A 20,192-nucleotide genomic window follows, 5' to 3' on the forward strand; every position below is an offset into this window, starting at 1 on the left:
CATGTTTTCAACCTGACTGGCTCAGACAACGGCGATGTGAGGCAACACCACAGTTACCCTATGTTGCTGCTAGTTTTTTTTTTGTCAGCTTAGTGTGTCTCTGCCTTTAAATGAGCAGATGTGGTCAAAAAGTAAAGCAGTTTAAAGAGAAGTGTAACTTTTCATGGCATAAAAAACATTAATTTACTGAATATATGTAGATACTCTATCACTTTTTGAATTCACACTTCACGCAACAGGAAAGCAACATCATTTGGGGGTCGTTATGTTGTGTTCCCAAGCAATTAAACTATTTGGTAGGGCTGCTGTTCCCCTTTACATTATTATGTCACTTTTATTGGCAGAGGTGCAGCCTGCTGTGGAGGGTCAGCACTGTGCTGGCTTAATCGTTTTGTAAATATGTGTATGAGTTCATTGTGCCTTTACTCATCTGTTAAATTAAACACATCAATTTATCTCTAAAATGATCAACATAACTCACAGAGCTGTGCTTGGCTTAGGAAGTGATATTCTCTCATAGTTGTGTGTATGTGCGTGTGTGTTTATGTGCAGTATGTGTATGTATGAAACGCTTGTGTTGTATTATATCTACATTACCACTCTTTTGGCTCAGTAACTTGTGCTTATTCTTCATTAACAGATGTCCAGCCTGGTGTAGGTAAGAGCTTTGCTTTGTAATTAGTGCATTTGCCTCCGTAGTGTTTGTACAAGTGTGAGTGTTGTTCCAGCTTGTCTGAAGATACTGCGGTTATCTCAGTGAACAGGCTTATACATTGTCTTTAATCTGGTCTTTGTTGAAAAGCTTCTCTTAATTCATAATCATACGCTCACATCGCTGCAGTCTGAAGAGAGCAGAGTAGCACCGTGGGAAGTGTTTTAACCCTTCATTGTCCATAGTGGAAGACTATTTTCTATTTGCTAACTATTTCTTTTTATTCAGAGAACAATGAGCCCAGGGATGGTAAGGAAAAGACAGAGCACATGCTCTCCCAGCCTGCTTCTGCTTTCTATTGTCATGCTTGGTATGTGTTACATGAGGGAATGTAAGAAACTCTGTCCTGTATGAAGGTGCTCTGATGATAAATTTATGATGTACTGAATAAGTAATAACTGCGAAATGACAGTGCTATACATTCCTGGTATAGAACTATATTTTATGAATGGAATGGAAAGATAAGTTACTATTTTTATTTAGTAATATCAAGTCTAAGATGGGATATTTGATAGCTATTAAGTCAGGGGAGGCGACAGTGGTGTGGTGGGTAGAGCAGTCATCTCCCAACCAGAAGGTTGAAGGTTTGAATCTCGGTGCCGGCAGTCCACGTGCCGAGGTGTCCTTGGGCAAGACACTGAACCCCCCTGTTGCCCACGATGGTTAGAGCCATCGGTTGAGGTGATGCCGCAGATGGCTGCCGTCGGTTCTGTGCTGGAAACAAATTCCTTATGTATAACATACTTGGCCAATAAAGGTGATTATCCATACATTATTTGGCACTAATTATAAGTAAAATACAGTGAGTGTTCAGGTTTTCAATTGGTAAACAAACAATCAATTGTATGTAAAGCTACTGTAACTTAGAGTCTTTTAGTCACTAGACAACACAAAATGTGCAATTTGTCTACAGACAATTCAACATATACAGCTTTATGTTAAATTTAGGGAAGATTCTTCAAGATTAAAAGACATTTTTTTTATCACTGTTACAATAATAAGCACTTGGTTAAGATTACTTAATGATCATGGTCATAGTTAAAAGAAACCAACTATTGTGGTGGATAGGAAACAGAAAACATTAAAGGATAAGGCCACTCAATTTCTCTATTAAAAGTATTTTCAGCATTCCCCATACAGAGACTAAAACCAACAACGATTTGCCTTTACTCACTATTAATGTCTGTCAACCTGTCGGTCTTGGATTAGTTTATTTGTCTGTGCCATAGACCTCTGTTGTTGTTCAAAAAGGATTAAAAACACATCAGGGAAACATGCCGCTGCACTGGGTGACATATTTCCTCATTACAAAACACAAGACATGTCACCCAGTGCAGCAGTGTGCTTCCCTGGTGTGTTTTAAATTGTTTTTGAACAACAGTGGAGGTCTATGGCACAGATGAACATGCTAATCCAGGACTGACAGATATTAACAGTCAGTAGAAGCAAATCATTGTTGGTTTTAGTCTCTGTATGGGGAATGTTGAAAATACTGTTAATATAAAAAATGCCTGGCCATATCCTTTAAACTCTGATGTGCTGTTAGCCCAGTTATCCATGCTGACCACACTATTTCTCAATAATAATTTCACCTGACCATTTTTGTCTAAGTCAAATCCCTTGTCTGCTAGAGGGCGTTGTCACTTATGTAAACAAGTGTCATTCTGAAACTAAACTAGTCTCTGAGCTTTGTCTCTATTTGATCTAAAATTGGGACAAAATGATGGCACTATTTCCAGGAATGTTTGTAGAAATTATGAGGAAAATAACAAACCTGTAAAATAAAGCTTTTCTGAGCATTTTAATGTCGGTTCAAATTGTTCTCATTGTTTAAAGTGTATATACAGTATATATAGTTGGTAGGGTGGTTACAGTCACGCTGCAGAGGCTTGTCCAGAGTCTAAAACTACTGCAAGGCAAGGACATTGTCTGGAGTTAGTTTCACTCAGCAACCCTCATCCTAAACAGAGCAAGTGTCCAATGTAACAGTGTAAGAGTGTAAACTTCCAAAAGTGTCCCCTGGGTGCCATCCCGGGATCAGCTTTACCCACTTAGCATTCAAACCTAAATCTTTAAATCACGCTGAACATCTGAATTTGGATCTGTCCTCGGGGGCACTTTTGATTAAAAGATCAAATTAAGTGAGCCCATAAAAGCAGAGAGAGAGAGAGAAGAGGAGGCGCAGACAGTGTGGCTCTCTGAATTTATGGAGGCTTATGACCTTATTTGACACGTGACCCTGGATCTATTCTTTGTCCAATGGATGCAAGGAATTACTCACTCTACCCGTTGGTGGTCCAGTGTGGCTTTATCTTTACCCTCTGCTTGTTCATAAACCTTGCTCTCCTGTAAAACTCACAGTATGCCCCACACAGACTGTGAAAGAAACAAGAGAGACTGTTTATGTAGATTATGTCCAGTTAACAATCTCCTGACTTCAGCGCAATTTAAAGTGATTTTTAAACTTGAACTGTTGAAGACAGCTCAATAACAGTTGTGTTTTGTATAAGAAAAACATGATTTGTTAATTAGAGTCAAAGAAAGAAAGATGTGTTTTTTGGAGTGTGAGTGCACGTGTTCCTCACCTGAAGCCAAGATAATCTCTGGGCCAATTAACGCTTGCGTTGAACAGCACAGATACTGTACAGAGTGATGTTTTCCCCACTCTCTTCTTCACCCCCCTGCACTGCAGAGTTGCCTCCTGATGGTAAGAGAAATGTACACGTCGGTGTCTTTGTGACACGTTTCAAATGACAAGCAAACACCTTACAGAGGTTACATGAATTTACTGTACTTGCAAAAGAAACAAGTGAACGGATAAAAGAACAGCTCATTATTATCACCAAGATAAGAGTGTACAGCTTCAGCTTACGTTCTGTCAGGGTGGCAGAGAATCAGGCCTACTGTAATGTCTTCAGAGGTGATCTGAGCAGTTTCTTTATTCCCTGGGGCCAGTATGTTCAAGGGGACTCTTTGGTCACCAGTCATTTGTCAGAGGGTCCCAAACGGTTTATGTAGCGTAACAGCAAATGCATTACACAAACATGCTGAAAGGTTTTGCTTCACAGACTGTTGCTCATTTCAGTGCTTAATAACCATAAAAAAGGAGCTGATTCTTGTGCTCACAGGGTGGAAATTAGCGATTTGAGACCACTTTTCATCAAATCATAGGTATGAAGTTTCCTAAATTATCAGCAATAGGTGTTTAACCATAAAAACACCATCATTTAGAAGTCTGCTGATTTGGTGGTTTGCTTGGTTGACATGTCTCCTCTTGTCATCCACAATCTGTTTGTTGTGCCTTTATCTGAGTGGTGCTCAGATTGCAACTCCAGCTTTAATCTGTCCATTTAATACACAACACAGTGCATGATACTAGAGGAGGATCCTCAGACGTCCAAGCTGACCAGACTGTTTGTTGTGAAGCTGGAGAGCGTCACAGTGACAAATGGTCTGATGAAATAATCCTGAAATATTTATTCAGAAAGAAACATAATGCCAATAGAATACAGACAAGTTAATCTACTTTAATTAATCACTGTGTCTCATTCTTGCTTTTTGCAGGCAAGGACATCACGTTTGTGGCTGAAGTGGACTCCTCAAATTTGACAAAGACGGCAAACAAGAAATGGCTGAAGGGGAAATGGCTTGACTTGGGTTGCAAAGCTGGAAAGCACCTGCAGTTTAAAGAGTCCTATGACAGGAACACCAAGATGTGCATGTTCATACCGTATGTGTCAGCGCAACCTGTGCATTCATTGCCACACACAGATGTTTAACTGCTTGCTATAATTGGACAAAAAGCTGTCTGTGAAGAATTTAATCTGAATGAAGTAAGAAAATCAGAATGAATAGAAGACACTGACACTTCCAGAACCATGTCAGTATTTTAGTCAAAATTGTTATATTGAACAGCATGCAAAACAAAACAAAACAAAAAATACAGAAACATTCACTGAATAATATTTTATCAACCAGCTGCTTTACATGTGAGTTTCAAAATAATCTTTCAACCACTTTGTTTAGCTTTGTGAGTGTGTGAAGGACTTCTCAACTGTTCACCTTTTAAATACACCCGCAGGAGTGTACGTTTCCACACTTTTACTACCACTGACTGCACATCACAAAGAGAATCTCACTACTTTCCAAATGTGCTCTCAAGAGGTACACTCAGGTAGCCGGTCAATGAGAGATGCTGGTCAGATACTGAATTTGTGAACAGTAACTACACACAGCTGCATAAAAAAACATGTGGAAGAAGCCCATGGGCCATGATAAATTAAAAAAATACACTGCATGCTTTTATAATTCTTGGGTTTATCAGCAAACAGACACCAGTCAAACCGAGTAGGCTGTTTACTCTGCATGTTCGTGAGCATATCTGTGCATGTACATGTGTGTGGGCACGGGTGTTCACTGACCTGCATGTGCAGCAAGTTATTTTTCCTCTCTCTGTTAGATCTACACTTACAAGATGAGCATCAGCAAAGTGGTGGATGGAGACGCAGGTGGCTGCCGCTGCGGGGTCACCTCCAAAGACGAGTGCGACAGCTGCACAGTCCAAGTGTCTGTGCAGGGTAGGTCCGGAGACAGACACTTAATCACATTATTGTCATCTTCCATTCAACGTATCCACCATTACTATGTAACTGGCTTTGTCAGCCAATAACTCAGCGAGTGCGATACGCATTAGGCCCCTATCATTTAGTAGCCTAGCGAGGTCATCAGTCCATTATTCCTTTGCTGCTCAGCCCTGCTGTGTAATGAATTAACCTAGCCGAGCTCTCACCGGCCTTCCTCCTTCTGTCTGGTTTCAGCCGTACAAGAGGAGCAGCAGGACAACATCTTGGAGGCATTTAAGCTATCGTGAGTGTTGCTGTCGGCGAGGGTCTACTCAACATGTCACCAGTCACACTGCCTCCCATATGCTCCTCTGTAGATTGCTGCTGGGCAACTGTCAGTCTCAACAAGCATCTCTGTACGCGTGTCTGTGTGTCCCTTAGCTGCCGCTGACTTTGTGCAAGCCATTCTATCTGCCATCCTCCTCTGTCTGTCACATCTCAATGCGCCTTGCTGTTTTGCTTCCCCTGGAGTCCCTCATGGTTTAGCATCTTATGTATTTCATCATGTCTCAGTGGCAGTCTCTGAAGGGACTGTTTCATTTTTTATATGCATCTGTTCCCCTCACTGTCTATTTCTGTCTCCTTCTGCCTGTATGATCTATGTATGCATGTATGTATCCTATGACTGTGTAGGATATTTAATGGCTTTTTTTTTTTACTTCAGCTGTTCTCAGCTTCTATACAGTATCGTAAATCAGCTGACACCTTTGCACTGACATCCTGAATCTTCACATTTGTTATCTGTGTTTAAAAATATAATTTCCTTCCCTTATTAGAGCTCAAGCAGAAAGGCACAGGTAAGATAAGGAATGCAACATGTAAAAAGACAGCATCATATTGTGGTTCAGACAGGATGTCAGTGTGCTTATTTGCAGAATGCTGATACGAAGGAGCGAAGGGGCGAGGAAGAGAGACTGGTGTGATAAATGAAAAGTGAAAAGTTGGTTAAAACTCAGATACGTTGCTGGAGAGGCAACGGATCAGAGTGTCAAACACCTTGTTATGTGGAGGTCATGCAGATAAACCTCTAAAGGGAATGAAGGAAGTACAGAGGTTCTCATTTCCTAAGAGATGTGTTGCTCTTAAAATGGATTGCAGTAGTACAACCAAAAACATGTGGTTCTACTACAGTGATTCCTGAACAGGACTACTTGTAGCCCAGGGGGTACCATAGTGGAAACATGGAGAACATGGAGTAGCTCAGTGAATTAAACAAAATAGAAATGATGATTTATTAAAAAATGATATCACATACTGAGCACTAGATGGTGGTATTGAAAGTGAGTTTAAAGCTGCTGGCAAGTGAATAAAATCTAAACAGTTAGATACAAATAATGAATAAAATGATGCCAAAAGTAATAGATGAACTGTTAGAAGCAAAGTTTAAATGGAAATTAAATAGTTAAAGCTACAGTACGTAACTTAAGGTAGCGCTGCATGAAACTCCAAATCAGTTCACTCTCCTCCATCTCGCACTCCCGTTCTCTGCTCCACTATGCCTTACTACAATCTGCCATGCTCTGCCCAGCTCTTCAGATATTTGTATACAGTAATCGAGAATGCAACAAAACTTACTGATCAAACAGAAATAACTGAAAACTTCTGACTGGTTAGAGAGGTCAACCCTTCTCAAAGTCTTTTAGAAGCTAATATCTCTGTGCTGCTGCCAGTGCTGTTCAATGACCCTGGGTCACAGGAGGCTTCGACAGCACCTCTCCAAAATATTTGAAGAAGTTACATTCTGTAGCTTTAACTAAAAACAATGGACAAAAGGTTGAAAGGCAAATAAAAGTAACAGATAAATAGCTGAAACGGGCAGAAAAATGTCGTGTGTAAATGGTTGAAGGAGTTAGTTAAAAGTAATGGATAAATGGTAGAAATGGTTTCAGGCTCAGCAAAGAATGAATTCATTTGAGGGGGTACATCAGACAACAAAGGCTGGGAATCGCTGCTTTAGGATACTCACTTCTGTTCACTCATTATTTCTCTGGAGTTTGTTTTTACTCCAGACTTTAATGTGTGTTTCATGTCTGCAATAGCCCAAGCTCTTCATCACATCCCCCGGGGCATATCAGGCTATTTTTTATTTCTTTGTGTTGTTGCTTTGCTGGCTGGTTGACCATCTGAATCCAGCCCTCTAAGGGAAACAGAAAATGTTCTGTGGAATACTTGTTGGCACTGTGGTCATTAGTGTTTCTGACACGATGTGGGAAACAGCTGCAGCTTACAAGGCAATGTGTACAAGCACGCCAGTAAACATACGGTATTTAGACTCTACGTGGTAGACAATGTTGTACGGAGATGACTGTCAGAACAAAGGAAACACTGAGTGATAATCATCTGGGAGCTGATGTGTGGGCAATTGATCCTAAAATTCATCATAATTCACCAGGATCTTGTTAGAAGAAGAAAAGGGACAGGGTGGCACAGCAGGATGCTGCTGTAGCACGTCACTAAACTTCCCATGAATTTAATAAAAGACTATGGTCCATCTCACCGCTGCAGCAAACAATTGTTCAAGTCAAAGTGACCGAGGTTAGGCAAAGTGAACCTGGGTGGCGTTGAGTTTTCTAAAGCAAGTCATAGAAGATTGAACATAAGATGAGGACACTGAGCCTCGTGCATGAAGGTTAATACAGTAAATGGCGCATACAAGTGAATTAAGAGAATCTGCAGCATTCAACTAATTTCTCATATTTATAATTTCTTTTAGGCAGAGGTAGAAAGTAACTAAATACATTTATTCAAGTACTCAACTTGAGGCCAATTTCGAAGTATCTGAACTTTACTTGAGTATTTTCATTTTCTGCTACGTCTACTACTTCTGCTACTTTCACCATTAAATTTCAGAAAAACCTAGTGTACTTTGGACTCACTATATTTATTTGAAACCTTTACTTTTCAGAATGAGGCTAATAAAACAGAATACATCACAAGATTTATCGATCCTCAGTGTAAAATTCACAAACTACCTAGCAGTAACACAAATTCTAAGCATATAACATATTTAAAATGAGCTTTTCCTTTACCAGCTACAATTTATAAATATATTATATATAGTTTATGGCCTTGTTTCAGTTGAGTCTGTCCACAAAATGCAATATCTTGTCTTGTGTAATCAGGCGCCAGGATCCTGCGCACACTGTAGGTCAAATCATAATTGACCAGGCACGACTGAATTGGGTCTAAAATCAGACCAAATCGGTTCATCTTGATGCTTTCGTACTTTTACTTAAGTAACATTTTGAATGCAAGACTTTTTATATTTACACTGTGGTATTGCTATTTTTCTTCCACCACTGCTCCTAGGTATGAATGAAGTTCACAAACCAGACCTGTTATATGAGTTCAAGGAGAAAACACAATTTGACTTAAGAACAATTGAACAACATGTTACTTATAGCTTATTTCTCTTGTCCTTGCTGCATACATGTTACATGTCTATTGTGATTTCTGTCCCTCACTTGGATTTAGGGCATGATGATAGCTTGTAGTCCTCATCAAAAGCCCCTCTCTGTGTTGTCACATCCTATTTTGTATCTGTCTGAACACAAGATGAATGAAAGGTAAGCTTTAAGTACAGGCAGTAATTCATTAGAGGTCTCCTCTGTGCTGTTGTATTTGCTTATTTTGCCTTTGTTGTAAATGTCTTGTACTTTTTGTGCCTATATTAAAGGCCTGTATAATGTGAAAGAAATGGGGATTTCTCATTACTCATGCTGTTTTTTTCACTATCCATTTCAGCAGGGTTGTGAATAGTACAGATGACATCCCCCAAATCTCTTTTTTTTTCAACTTCAGTGGAGATGCAGGTGAGGATGCCGGTGATCTCGATTTCAGTATGCTGCTGAAGAAAAGGTACGGTCATCTACATTTTCAGAGCTGCATTATCCATATTCAGCTGTCTAAAATCTTAGACATAATCAGGGAGAAGAAACAACAGAAGCCCAAAGAAGAAGTGGATGCATGGGAAATCTTAAAGGCAGCCCAAACCCTGTGACTAAGATAGCCTTCCAGTATGGCATCACAGACCTGAGGGGCATGCTGAACAGGCTAAAGAGGATGAAGGTGGAGCCCAAAAAGAGTGACGGTGAGGAGTGAGGGAAGAGACAAGAGAGGGTTTATGAGGCAAGAACAGACTGTGCACTAGGAGTGAGGCAAGAGACAAGCACTCGCTAATGCAGCAGGCTGAAAACACCAGCAGCATTTAAAGGCCTCAGGGGAGAAGTTATATTGCTGGAAGACAGGTGGAATATGTGTTAGCATATGTTTGCTGCTGGTTGGCACTTATGGATCATTTGGTTGTTAAAGCAATGGTTGATCTGTACTAACAGGATACTTTCTTGAGGAAACTGCATCCTACCTACTCAGTGGACAAGGGCAGAAAGATTCAGCTCAGTGTAGAAGTGGCCGACTCTGACGCTCCAATCAAGTGGCTGAAAAGCAGACAGGAAATCAAACCATCAGCCCAGTGAGTCACTTACAGTACCTCTATTTAGGAGGTGCACTGTTGCAGTTTATATGTTATATATATGTTTGTACACTGGACCATAACGTTAAGGAATAAGGCTGGTCATTTTCTATATTAACAGTGTTTTCAACACTCTCCATACAGAGACTAAAACAGGGGCAGCTGTGGCTCAGGAGGTAGAGGAGGTTGTCTCCTAACCGGAAAGCTGGCGGTTCGACTCAAGTGTGTATCGTGAGTTTCTCTAAAAACAACAGCTGCTTGAAATAAAGTTGATAAGAATGGAGAAAGTTAACACTCCGTGTAACTGATAATTATTCATAATTTTTTAGCTGCGAGAGATGCTTTTCTCATATGTTCACTTGAGTAATGGGTATTAACCTCCAGGAGTCGATGTTGATGCTGCATGTCAAAATGTACAAATAATTGCCAGGTCAAAAAAATCAAAGCCGTGCTGAAGAAAATTATACCAAACATTGGCATGTTAAACATATCTTCATGTGGTATATAAAGGTAACCTCAAAACTATTAAACATCTGCAAAAATAGCCAAATATATTCCAAGGCTCCTAAGGGCTATGGAAGGTGTTAGCAAATTTATATTATCTTGTAAATGTTCAAGGGAACTACACTCACCAGTCACTTTATTAGGAACACCTGTATACCTGCTTATTCCTGCAATTACCCAATCAGCCCATTTGTGGCAGTAGTGCAATGCATAAGTCAAGCAGACTGCAGGTCAGAAGCTGCAGTCATTGCTCAAACATCTGAATGGATCTCAGTGACTTTGACCTTGGTGTGATATTTGGTTTGAATGTTTCTGAAACTGCTCCCAGGAAACTCATGGTACTTTCACGCACAACATTCAGAATGATGCGAAAAACTAAACACATCCAGTGAGCCATGGACAGAAACACCTTGGTGATGAGAGTGGGCAGAGGAGAATGTTGGACTACAATTTAGTACCTTAGCCATTCAGGAAACTCACATCAACAACAGTGCTCTATGAATGGCTCATTTAAAAACATTTAGGAGCAGATCTGAGTTTGGGTTATGATTAATAGTAGATGCACTATATGTTAGTTTTGAGTGTCTTATCCTGTTGATCCTTTTCCATTGTCTGTCGCTCTCATCTGCTTCTCCTTCAAAGGCTTCTTTTGGTGTTTTATTTAGTGTACAGCTGTTGTGAGTGGTGTTTTTTTCTATGGCTGCCCATATGTGGTTCACTGACAGTAAAACAGCCCTCTTCCTGTTTTCATTAAGACAGTTACTACAGCTCAAGGTACCTTTTTGCCCTGAACAGAGCCTCCCAGGAGATGCCCCCAGCAGGTGCACTGTGACCATCAAAATCTAACAAATCTAATGTTTTGGGTGACAGGCTTAGAGCCATTGGGATTAGGGTTTTCCTGCCATAAAATGAGTACAGAGACAGCCTGATACAACTCCAGTGTTCTTTGTTACATTTCAGACAAAAAACAGCTAAGATTTAAAACCAAAACTGTGTGTTTAGGATAATAAAATATGAATATGGTACGAAGAATCACTTAGTGTATAAATGAAGCAATATGGCCAGCTGAGAGCTAGTATTTTCCCAGCCAGTGCTTAAACTGGTCATATATCAGACTGAAAGAATACTGGTGGATTTGGTTAATTTGCAATAGAAAATAGAATTCATTTCATTTTTTATTGTTCTTTTTTTACTTGGAACCCTGCAATACTTAATAAGATAAAAACAATTCATTTTGTGTGTGGACACGCAAGAATAATTTGTTAGTTTAAATGATGCCAAATATTTGGAGGGTGGCAGGAAAAAGTGACCTTACCACACCGCTGTAGCCTGCTTCTCGTCTCTACTTGAGGTTAGTAGCTTGAGGCTACATTAGCCTCTAATAGCACAACACATCTGAATCTCTGACCCAATTGTTAGCGTGTGAGTTGCACTGTGGGTATTGTAAGTGACATGGAAAAAGGATGTGTTAAAATTACACTTACCATTAAGGCCAGCGGCCACCTTGAGTTGTCTAAAAATGAGAACGATTCCAGTGTTTAGCCATGGGAATCTTTCCCATCACTGCCTTCCTTTGTGTGTGATGAGACTGTGGCATCACTGTAGTCTTTTGATATTTGTCACCGGCAACCTAAATGCACATGTGTGGGAGCATGTACTTGTGTGTGTGGCTGCATAGCTCTGAAGCTCTATACAGCAATGTGTGGATTCTTTGTCTTGCTCTCTAACTGTGAGTCACTGCGTTGTCTCCAGGCCCTCCACATCTGTGGCTGGATTTGCTGAAAGCAGTTATTCATTATTCTCTTTATTTCTCTCTCTCTCTCTTTCTCTCTCCTCATTTGTTTGTTATCCTCGTAAAATCTTCCCCCATCATCCATGTGCATCCAGATATGCGTTTGAGAGCGTGGGCAACAAGCGGACAGTCACTATCAACAAGTGCAACCTGTCGGATGACGCAGCATACGAGTGCGTGGTCGGGGAGGAGAAGTGCTTCACGGACGTTTTTGTCAAAGGTATATGAGTCACTGTCTTTAGAGAAATCCTTCTTTCAGCAGGGAGAGATTCTTCCACTCGGTTTAGCAAATGCTGTCATTTGAGCGCCGAGAGGCTTGACAGCTCTGTTGCCTTCTTGTGTCTGTGTTTGTCATCTGTTTATTTCAGTGCTTTTATGCCGCACAGTGGCACACTACGCTCTGTTGTCTGCTCACTCATTTTTAATGGGTATGTGACGACTCAGATTTTTATGTTTTTGTTTGTTGTCATGTATTATTGTTGCTGTGCTGTACATGTTAATGTGCTGTCATATTTATTAGAGTTTGACTGAAGACCAATGGGAACACAGTTTAAATAAAATATTCATTTACAATATTAATATATATATTTTCATTTTTTATTCTGTCTGAAAATATTCCAACAAAACAAGAGCATTCGGTGTACTGCATTAGAGATTACATAGTAATGTTATATTATTAAACCTTTTAGTAAAATGATTTTTAACAGAAATGACATATTATTATATTATGTAATATTACATATTGGTCTTAATATGTTATAATAATCAAATGCCCTATCATATTGGAAACTGTGTCAAATTGTCCTGATGTACAGTATTATTCTGACTCTGGTGCTTACGTCTCAGTGGTCTCTTTTGTGTCCTTTTTTGTGAGTATGATAAGTTTTAATAGTTGCAATATTAATCTCACACTTTACTCTGTGCAATGCTTCCCATCTTGCTTTTACATTATCACAAGCCATAGAAGAGTGTAAGCTACAGTGTGTGTCTTTGTGTGCTCTCATGTTTGTGTCCATAAAAACATCAATCTTATTTCTGTGTACAGACATCGGTACCTTTTCTTCTTTATTCATCTTGACATTAGTGAAGGCAGTGGGGACTTCAGCAGATGACAGCTAGTCAAAACTAGAAGACAAAGAACTTATAAAAAAAGACAAGGTACTTAGGCGAAAGCTTGGGCTTTTGCTCTGTTGTGATATGAAATTGTTTTGTTTATATTACATCATCAAAATCAACACTGACAAAGCTTTGTGAAACAAGTAGCAACTCTCAGATAAATTATGTTCTTAGATTACATATTTGCTTAATTTGGTCACTTTAACTAGTAGTTACAAGTAGTTTATTAGTTACTAAACTAGCCTTTATTGTCAGCAGCTGTGTCAATTTGAAAAATTCACTTATTCCTTTCCTGCCAAGAAATTCAGACCACTGTCATGCCAATTGGTAAATAAAAAACTGTTGACTGGGTTAGTTTAGTACAGTGGTTCCCAAACTTGGGGGTTGGACCCCTAGAAGGGCAGCAGAAAAAGTTAAGAAAGAGTGGAAAACAGCTAGCCTAGCTCTAAGTGAAGGTCTGCCTACTAAAACTTAAAGTGCCCATGGCTGCTCATTTTGCTCATTTCCAGTAACCTCAGGCCCTGTTTTTTTATCCACCTCCTCTGGTCACAGTGCAGCAGCAGGAGGTAAAATATATCCACAAAACCAGACGCAGTCAAAGAATTTCGCTTTAACAGTGGCACTGGTGGATGTCAGGCAAGCTCACATGAACACACAACTGCCCGGAGATTATGACCATTTAAGGAAATCCTTAAACTATCACTTAATTTGTAAAAAAAAAAAAAATCACAGTTTGCGAGACATTATAAATGGATTTGCTTCTGCATAGAAGTACTAGAACATAAGTTCACCTCATTTTTGAGCTTTAGGTCATGTCTTATAATTCACTGTTGTAACACTGTAGAGAATTCAGAAAACAAGGAAAAGCATGTTATGGGCCCTTTAATATTTGATATGTTAAGTATGAAGTATGAAAATGAGAAGTAGTGGTTTTAATGGATGTTATGAGTGAGACTACTGTATTTTTTTTGGCAACATGCAGGAACTTTCAGGATTCTTCTGTGGTTGCTTACCAATTTCACAGTGCTGACAGGACTCCTGAAAGTCAAGAAATAAACAAGCACCAGTAGGCGGATTTGTCACATTTCCAGAAAGCCAGAATAGCTACAGTTTTTCCGCTAAATTGCTGGCTGTAGCTTTATATTTAATATGTGCATGCGAAAGTGGCATTGCTCTTCTTTCTGCATGAAAGTGATTTGAAGCGCAATAATTGTTTAAGGTAAAACATTTTAGTCTTAAATGACGACATAAATTATAGTAGCAATTGTTTCACCAGTCAGGCATTTGGGCCAGATCAGAGTTGAAGATAAGCAGCTCTCAATTTGCACACCCACTGTTTTTTAGTGTTAACCACTAGTTTTTTTTTCTAGTCATCTCCTTCATAAATTCCTGAGGGAAACACATTCCTCTCAGTTTTTTTTTTATGTGAACAAACCCTGAAGCTCATTCCACAAAACATGTGTGAGGCCCACAGTCAAACTGTACATGTGTCTGTGGTGCTGTGACTGCGATGCAGCACTGCTGGGCTCTCCAGCTGATGTTGGAGACAATTGAGACATCCAGAGGGGGACTGGATGCTGACAATGACAAATAACTGAGGCTAGCAGAGCACCAAGCATCACACCATGTGGTTACACAATGTGACTCTCACCACCTCAGGAGACTTTATGTACCTTCCACCTCTACAAGAAAGGTGTGTCTGGTGGCACTGATAAGGACTTCAGGAGTACTATATATTGTGCTGTTATCTGAATGTGTAAGGCTTGAACATGTTATGTGTGTTAGTCTATTTCTGCTTATTGAGAACATTAATACACATGCTGCCCGCCACCCATTCACACGAGAGGACAGTAAGAAACAGTTGACGTGAAACTATGTTTACTCAAATAAGATTGCTTGTCAAAATGCAGTACTATCAAGTATAGAGACTGCCTTCTAAAGCAGCAGTTTCACTAGTTTAATTTGATGCTTTACATTCATGCTAACTTCAAATCCACATGCTAAGACTGTTAGCTATGTAATGGCTGCTTGGTTGTAACAGTTCAGTAAAAATGTTACAACCATTTTCATATGACCATCCCCTTATCCCCTAAGGACCAATGACCAAAAGATTCTGACATCTCTGATAATGAGAATCTTTGCACTGTGTGCATAAACACTCAACAAACTCAGGGCCTAAAGAGGTGTGTGTCAGGTATGTACTTAGTCAGTTTAGGGCCCACAAACCCTGCAGCCCAGGGGCAGTGTCATCTACAGTACATTTATCACATTTGTGACAACCTAAACTGTTTTTGTTCCCTTAAATTATTTACTTTATTCACAACTGCTCATTTTTTATTATCCATTAAAATACTTGCATAAATTAGATAGTGTGGATATTATTTCAGCAAATTGGTGTGTTGTTACATCCATCCCCAGCTAGTGTTACAACTCACCCCAGTAGTGGGGTAGCTTGTAACAACGGAAGTCTTTGCATTTGACATTAACTTGCATAATCAGTGACTGTGTAGTTGTCGTCCAAGTGATTTTTATTTGTAGTAGACAAATATGGGTACCATGTATCATGGTTTGAGAGATCTAGCACAAACAGCCACTGAGTTAGTGATGATAAAAATAAAGGTGTTACAATCATCTCTGGTCTCCCCTTCTTGTAAATTCAAACACAACTCATTATGAATAGAATACAATCTGATCAACTACACCAGATCTGAAGGTTGTCAGACCTCACTTGTTAGCTTAGAATAATTTCGAAACAGAAGAAAACAGCTACCTGGCTGCGGGCTGTAGCCTTGTATTTCACTGAAAGATATGAAAACTGCCATTTCCCTGCCTTTTATATACACTAACATGTTGAGGTAATAATAATAATAAATGAACAAATGTTTGATGGGATCATATTTGCAGACGGTGGAGCCAGTTGACCAGCTACTGTAGAATGTGGATCCAGCCAAAGACAGAGAGCTGTGGATGAAGGAGAATTAAACCGATGTTAAAACACACACAAACGCAGTGCTTTGGAATGTTAATTTGATCCCGCTCACCACAAGTCCCAACATGTGGTTGGTCAAATTTAGGTCAGGGTCTGTTGTGGAACAGTTCAGTGGAAAAAGGTGGTCTAAGTTACACGGAAACACCTTTTAGTGCCTAACGGTTATATACCTGGAATGTCCTTGATGTATTCTACTCTGCATTGAGTGTATATTTGTACATACAGGCTAGATGTATTTTACTGTCAGATGTTTAACAAGCCCTCCATCTTTGGGCTCATGAGGTGTTTGTACTGTACAATGTTGTTTTGGTTTATTTTTGGTAAATGTACAGAGGATATCTTTATGATTGTAAAAGGTGGTGACATGCAGCAGAAACCAAATCACAGATGAGGTAGGACGCCACAGATATGGATCGAGCCAGCAGAGCTGAAGCCAACTGATTCATCCCAGTGGCACAAATATGTTTTTTAAATCAAAGACTGCATGTACAGTGTGTCTGTGTGTACATGTGTGTATGTGTCTGTTTCTGTCTTTACATTTCGTCGTGGTCTATCTGCTCTGCTTTTATTTGGATTGTTATCTTTCAATTTCTCAAAAAGGTGAATAACAAAGATTCGTTTGAATCGAGTTGCAAGGCTAAAACTGCTATGAAAAAATAAATACTTACCTGCCTTATTGGAAACACATTGATCATTTGATTTTGTTAAATCAAGTCATTTTGAACTGGATTCAGTACATTCTAACTTTGCGTTGAATGTAAATGGCTTGATGCGCAGGTTTTAAATAGCATATCTGTTGTAGAGATTTTATCGGTGTCGGTATTGTGCGCTAAATGTAACAAGTTATGTTCCAACTAACTGTTCTTGACAGGAATTGATGATTTCATGATGTAACAGTTGCGTTAACTGCACCTCTGTGATGAACATTTTTATAGCGTGCATTAAACCCAATGTTCCCGATGTTTGATCGTAGGTGACCTCTGTCCAGACGGTGTACTGTGGAATGCCATGTCCAAAATAAATCTCCTCTTAGAAAATGAAATCATGGTGTGTTATTATGTAACTGTACTGGAAGGGGCAGAGAGACACACAAACATGCACCACCTGGCCTTCAGCGGAAACTTTGGACTTTTGCTCAGCTTACACACTCACCAAACGGCACTGGATCCAGTCCAGTACACACTGGAGGAAATGTAAGGACACTGATACAGTGTGTCTTCTTACCAGGAGTTAACCTGAGCCTAAATGGGCTTTAGTTCAAAACTAATACCAGAACTCCTCCTACAGTATCAAGCTACTTCATCCAAAGTGCAGTATACAGAAAAAAACCCAATTCAAATCAATATTTGTTGTGATCACCCAGCCAGTTCTCCTCAGTACATGAACGCACAGTTTTTCAAGGTTCTTGCCACATTTCTACTGTAGATTTAATCTTTCTCAGTGTTCAAGTCATCCCATAATATTGAGTCCATGAGGTTGAGATCAAGGCTCTGTTGGAGCCATTCTATACCATATAAAAATCAAAACCAAAACTATTTGTGCATTGTCAGGGTTAAATAAACTATTAAATTAAACAACATACAAACTGCACACAGCAAAATGTTTTTAAACTTTTGATGAATTTTTGATTTATTTGTTACTGAATTACATCACATTTGTCATTACATGGCATCTGGCAGATGATTCCATGTTAAATCTCAGCTGTGAAAGAGGTTCAGTTCACTTCTTCCACCTCTTTGGTTTCCTCAGTCCCAGAGAGTGGTGGATTCTCTTCCAGACCGATTTCTCTTTTCCTGTCTTTGGGATGCTCTTTGCAGAGACCTCCGTCTTCTCCGTGGGCTCTTGATCATGGAGCGCATTGGGGAGGGACTCCTCGGTCTTGCACGGTTCATCCTCATGCTGCTCCTCAGGCTCATTCTCAGGTGTTTCACTTTTGGTGATTTTCACAGCACTGAGCTCAGTGGAGAGCTGCAGGTTGAGTGAGGTCTGAACCTTGAGATGATTCCTCAGCTCCTCCATCTCTCTCTGATAAAACATGTCCTTGTCATCAGCTTTTTTCTGCATGATGATCTTGCTCCTCCTTGTCTGTGTGATACTTCTTTCATTCTCAAGTTCACACTGAAGGCTTTTGACCTGCTGCTGGAGTGTGAGGACATCAGTTTCATACTTTTGGCTGACCTAATTCTTGTCCCTCTCCACATTGAGCTCACGTGTAAACTCTATACAGCACAGGTGCCACCTGCAGCTCCTCATGATCCTTCTGAAGGTCCTTTTTCTTCCTTCTCTTGATGCCATTGCTTACCAGAGTGGCGACGTTTAAGGTGTCGAGAGTTTCTGCATTACTGTATTGTTGCAGCCTCTCAAGCTCCTTTCTGGTCTCTTTTTCCTTGTAGATATAGGACTCTGTCTTAGATTTCTGGTAAGCCAGCTGTTTCTTCATCTCACCCAGCTCTTGGCTAAGCTGGATTCTCCAGTTTTGTTTGTGGTAAAAGCCATCTCTTCCCCTGCTCAACATCCACTGAAGCCTCCTGATTTTTTCTTGAAGTGCTTCACGGTCCATGTTATTCTGATTTCTGGAAGTTGCCTGTCTATCAGGCCTCCTGTTATGGGTTGTGTAGGTAGAACTTGCCATTTTTAAACTGGTAGAATCGATTTGTTCTCAAACACCGTAATATCTCACACTGGTCTGTCGCTTGTAGAAAGGTTTGAAGTAGAGTAACTACGCGGAAAGCTGCAGTTGGAAAGTTCGAGTATGGACCTGATGGTTAGGTTGCTACTAGCTAATGGGCCACCTCAGTAACGTTCAATACTGTTTTAAAACCTGCTGTTAATCTCAAACGGGGTATTTTATAAAGCAGGCTGGGTGAGAGCATGGAGCTTGTTCACTCTAAGTTGAGGGAAAGGGAAAGTTTGCAGGTGGAAACAGAAACCACCTTCATGCCCCAACTGTCAGCCAGGTTATATTTTTTACATGCAAAAGACAAACTCTTTCTTCTTGTGCATCACAGACAGTGTTACATTCACAGTAACTATAAAAAGAAATAAGCTTCAGGTCATTACAGGGTTGGTACATAATTGTAAAATATTGCTTCTACAATGGTCCAAACAAATGTCTGAGAATGCAAATTAAAGCTTTACATATTTATTACAAATAAAAAGATTGAGCGTGCACAGCTGGGGTGCATCCTGATGATTACCTGTCCTCCTTATTTATCCCTCTGGCAGACACTCTGTCTTCGCCGGAGCATTAACTTGCATACCCCGTAACAGACCTGATTTGTGGTATGTATTGTACGTCATTTTGTTTTCCACGCTGACAGTTCCTGTGCTGTGGATCTCATTTTGTACACTGGTTACATGTTTTTTGTGTTACACGTCTCCAGACGTCCACGCTGACAGTTCCTGTGCTGTGGATTTCCTTTTTCGTTCGCCAGTCCTCCTGGGTAGTTTGTCTATTCACTGGTCCGCCCTGTTCCTCCCACTCTCCTGGTTTTTGCCATTAGCCTGCCTACTCCCCTTGTCGTCCTGGTCTCCTCAGCCGTCTTTGCCCAGCCCTGGTTGTATGTGTTCATTGACTCTGTTCCTTTTTGTGATTCCCACTATTAAACCACCTTTTTTACTAGCACCTGGGTCAGCAATCTTGAGTCCTACCTCAATTCTCCCTCACCCTCCTAGTGAGGGGGACTAAACCATAACAGAAGGTTAATTTTAGTAGAGCTGAAATAAGAAGGGACAAGGGACTTAGACTATTTGGGACTAAAAACCTAGAGAGTTGCACTTTACCAAATAGAACAGCAATATGTTTAATCTTCCCAAGCAATCCTCAAAACATTTCAAAGTAATACCAAACTATATATTTTTTCCTTATTGGTTACACACTTGACATATTTAAAATGGGTTAAATATTAATACAACACTTGCAGAACATTTTTTAGAAATAGAAAGACTTTTAACATTTAAAGTGCAGCACAATATTTCAATTTTCA

At 39.9% G+C, this 20,192-nt stretch overlaps 1 protein-coding gene across 1 annotated transcript in view; it reads left to right on the forward strand.

The window, feature by feature from the left end:
* The first annotated feature begins 4,081 nt into the window (after positions 1 to 4,081).
* The window catches only part of mybpc2a (myosin binding protein Ca), a 30,593-nt gene continuing 14,482 nt past the window's right edge, over positions 4,082 to 20,192 (forward strand). Inside the window, 9 exon segments of the mRNA XM_020605442.1 lie at positions 4,082 to 4,163; positions 4,259 to 4,446; positions 5,172 to 5,289; positions 5,530 to 5,578; positions 9,136 to 9,192; positions 9,262 to 9,314; positions 9,317 to 9,424; positions 9,646 to 9,805; positions 12,197 to 12,321. Coding sequence (XP_020461098.1) covers positions 4,082 to 4,163; positions 4,259 to 4,446; positions 5,172 to 5,289; positions 5,530 to 5,578; positions 9,136 to 9,192; positions 9,262 to 9,314; positions 9,317 to 9,424; positions 9,646 to 9,805; positions 12,197 to 12,321 — 940 coding nt within the window.

The sequence above is a fragment of the Monopterus albus genome, unplaced genomic scaffold (genome assembly GCF_001952655.1).
Source record: "Monopterus albus unplaced genomic scaffold, M_albus_1.0 scaffold70.1, whole genome shotgun sequence".
NCBI classification, from domain to species: Eukaryota; Metazoa; Chordata; class Actinopteri; order Synbranchiformes; family Synbranchidae; genus Monopterus; species Monopterus albus.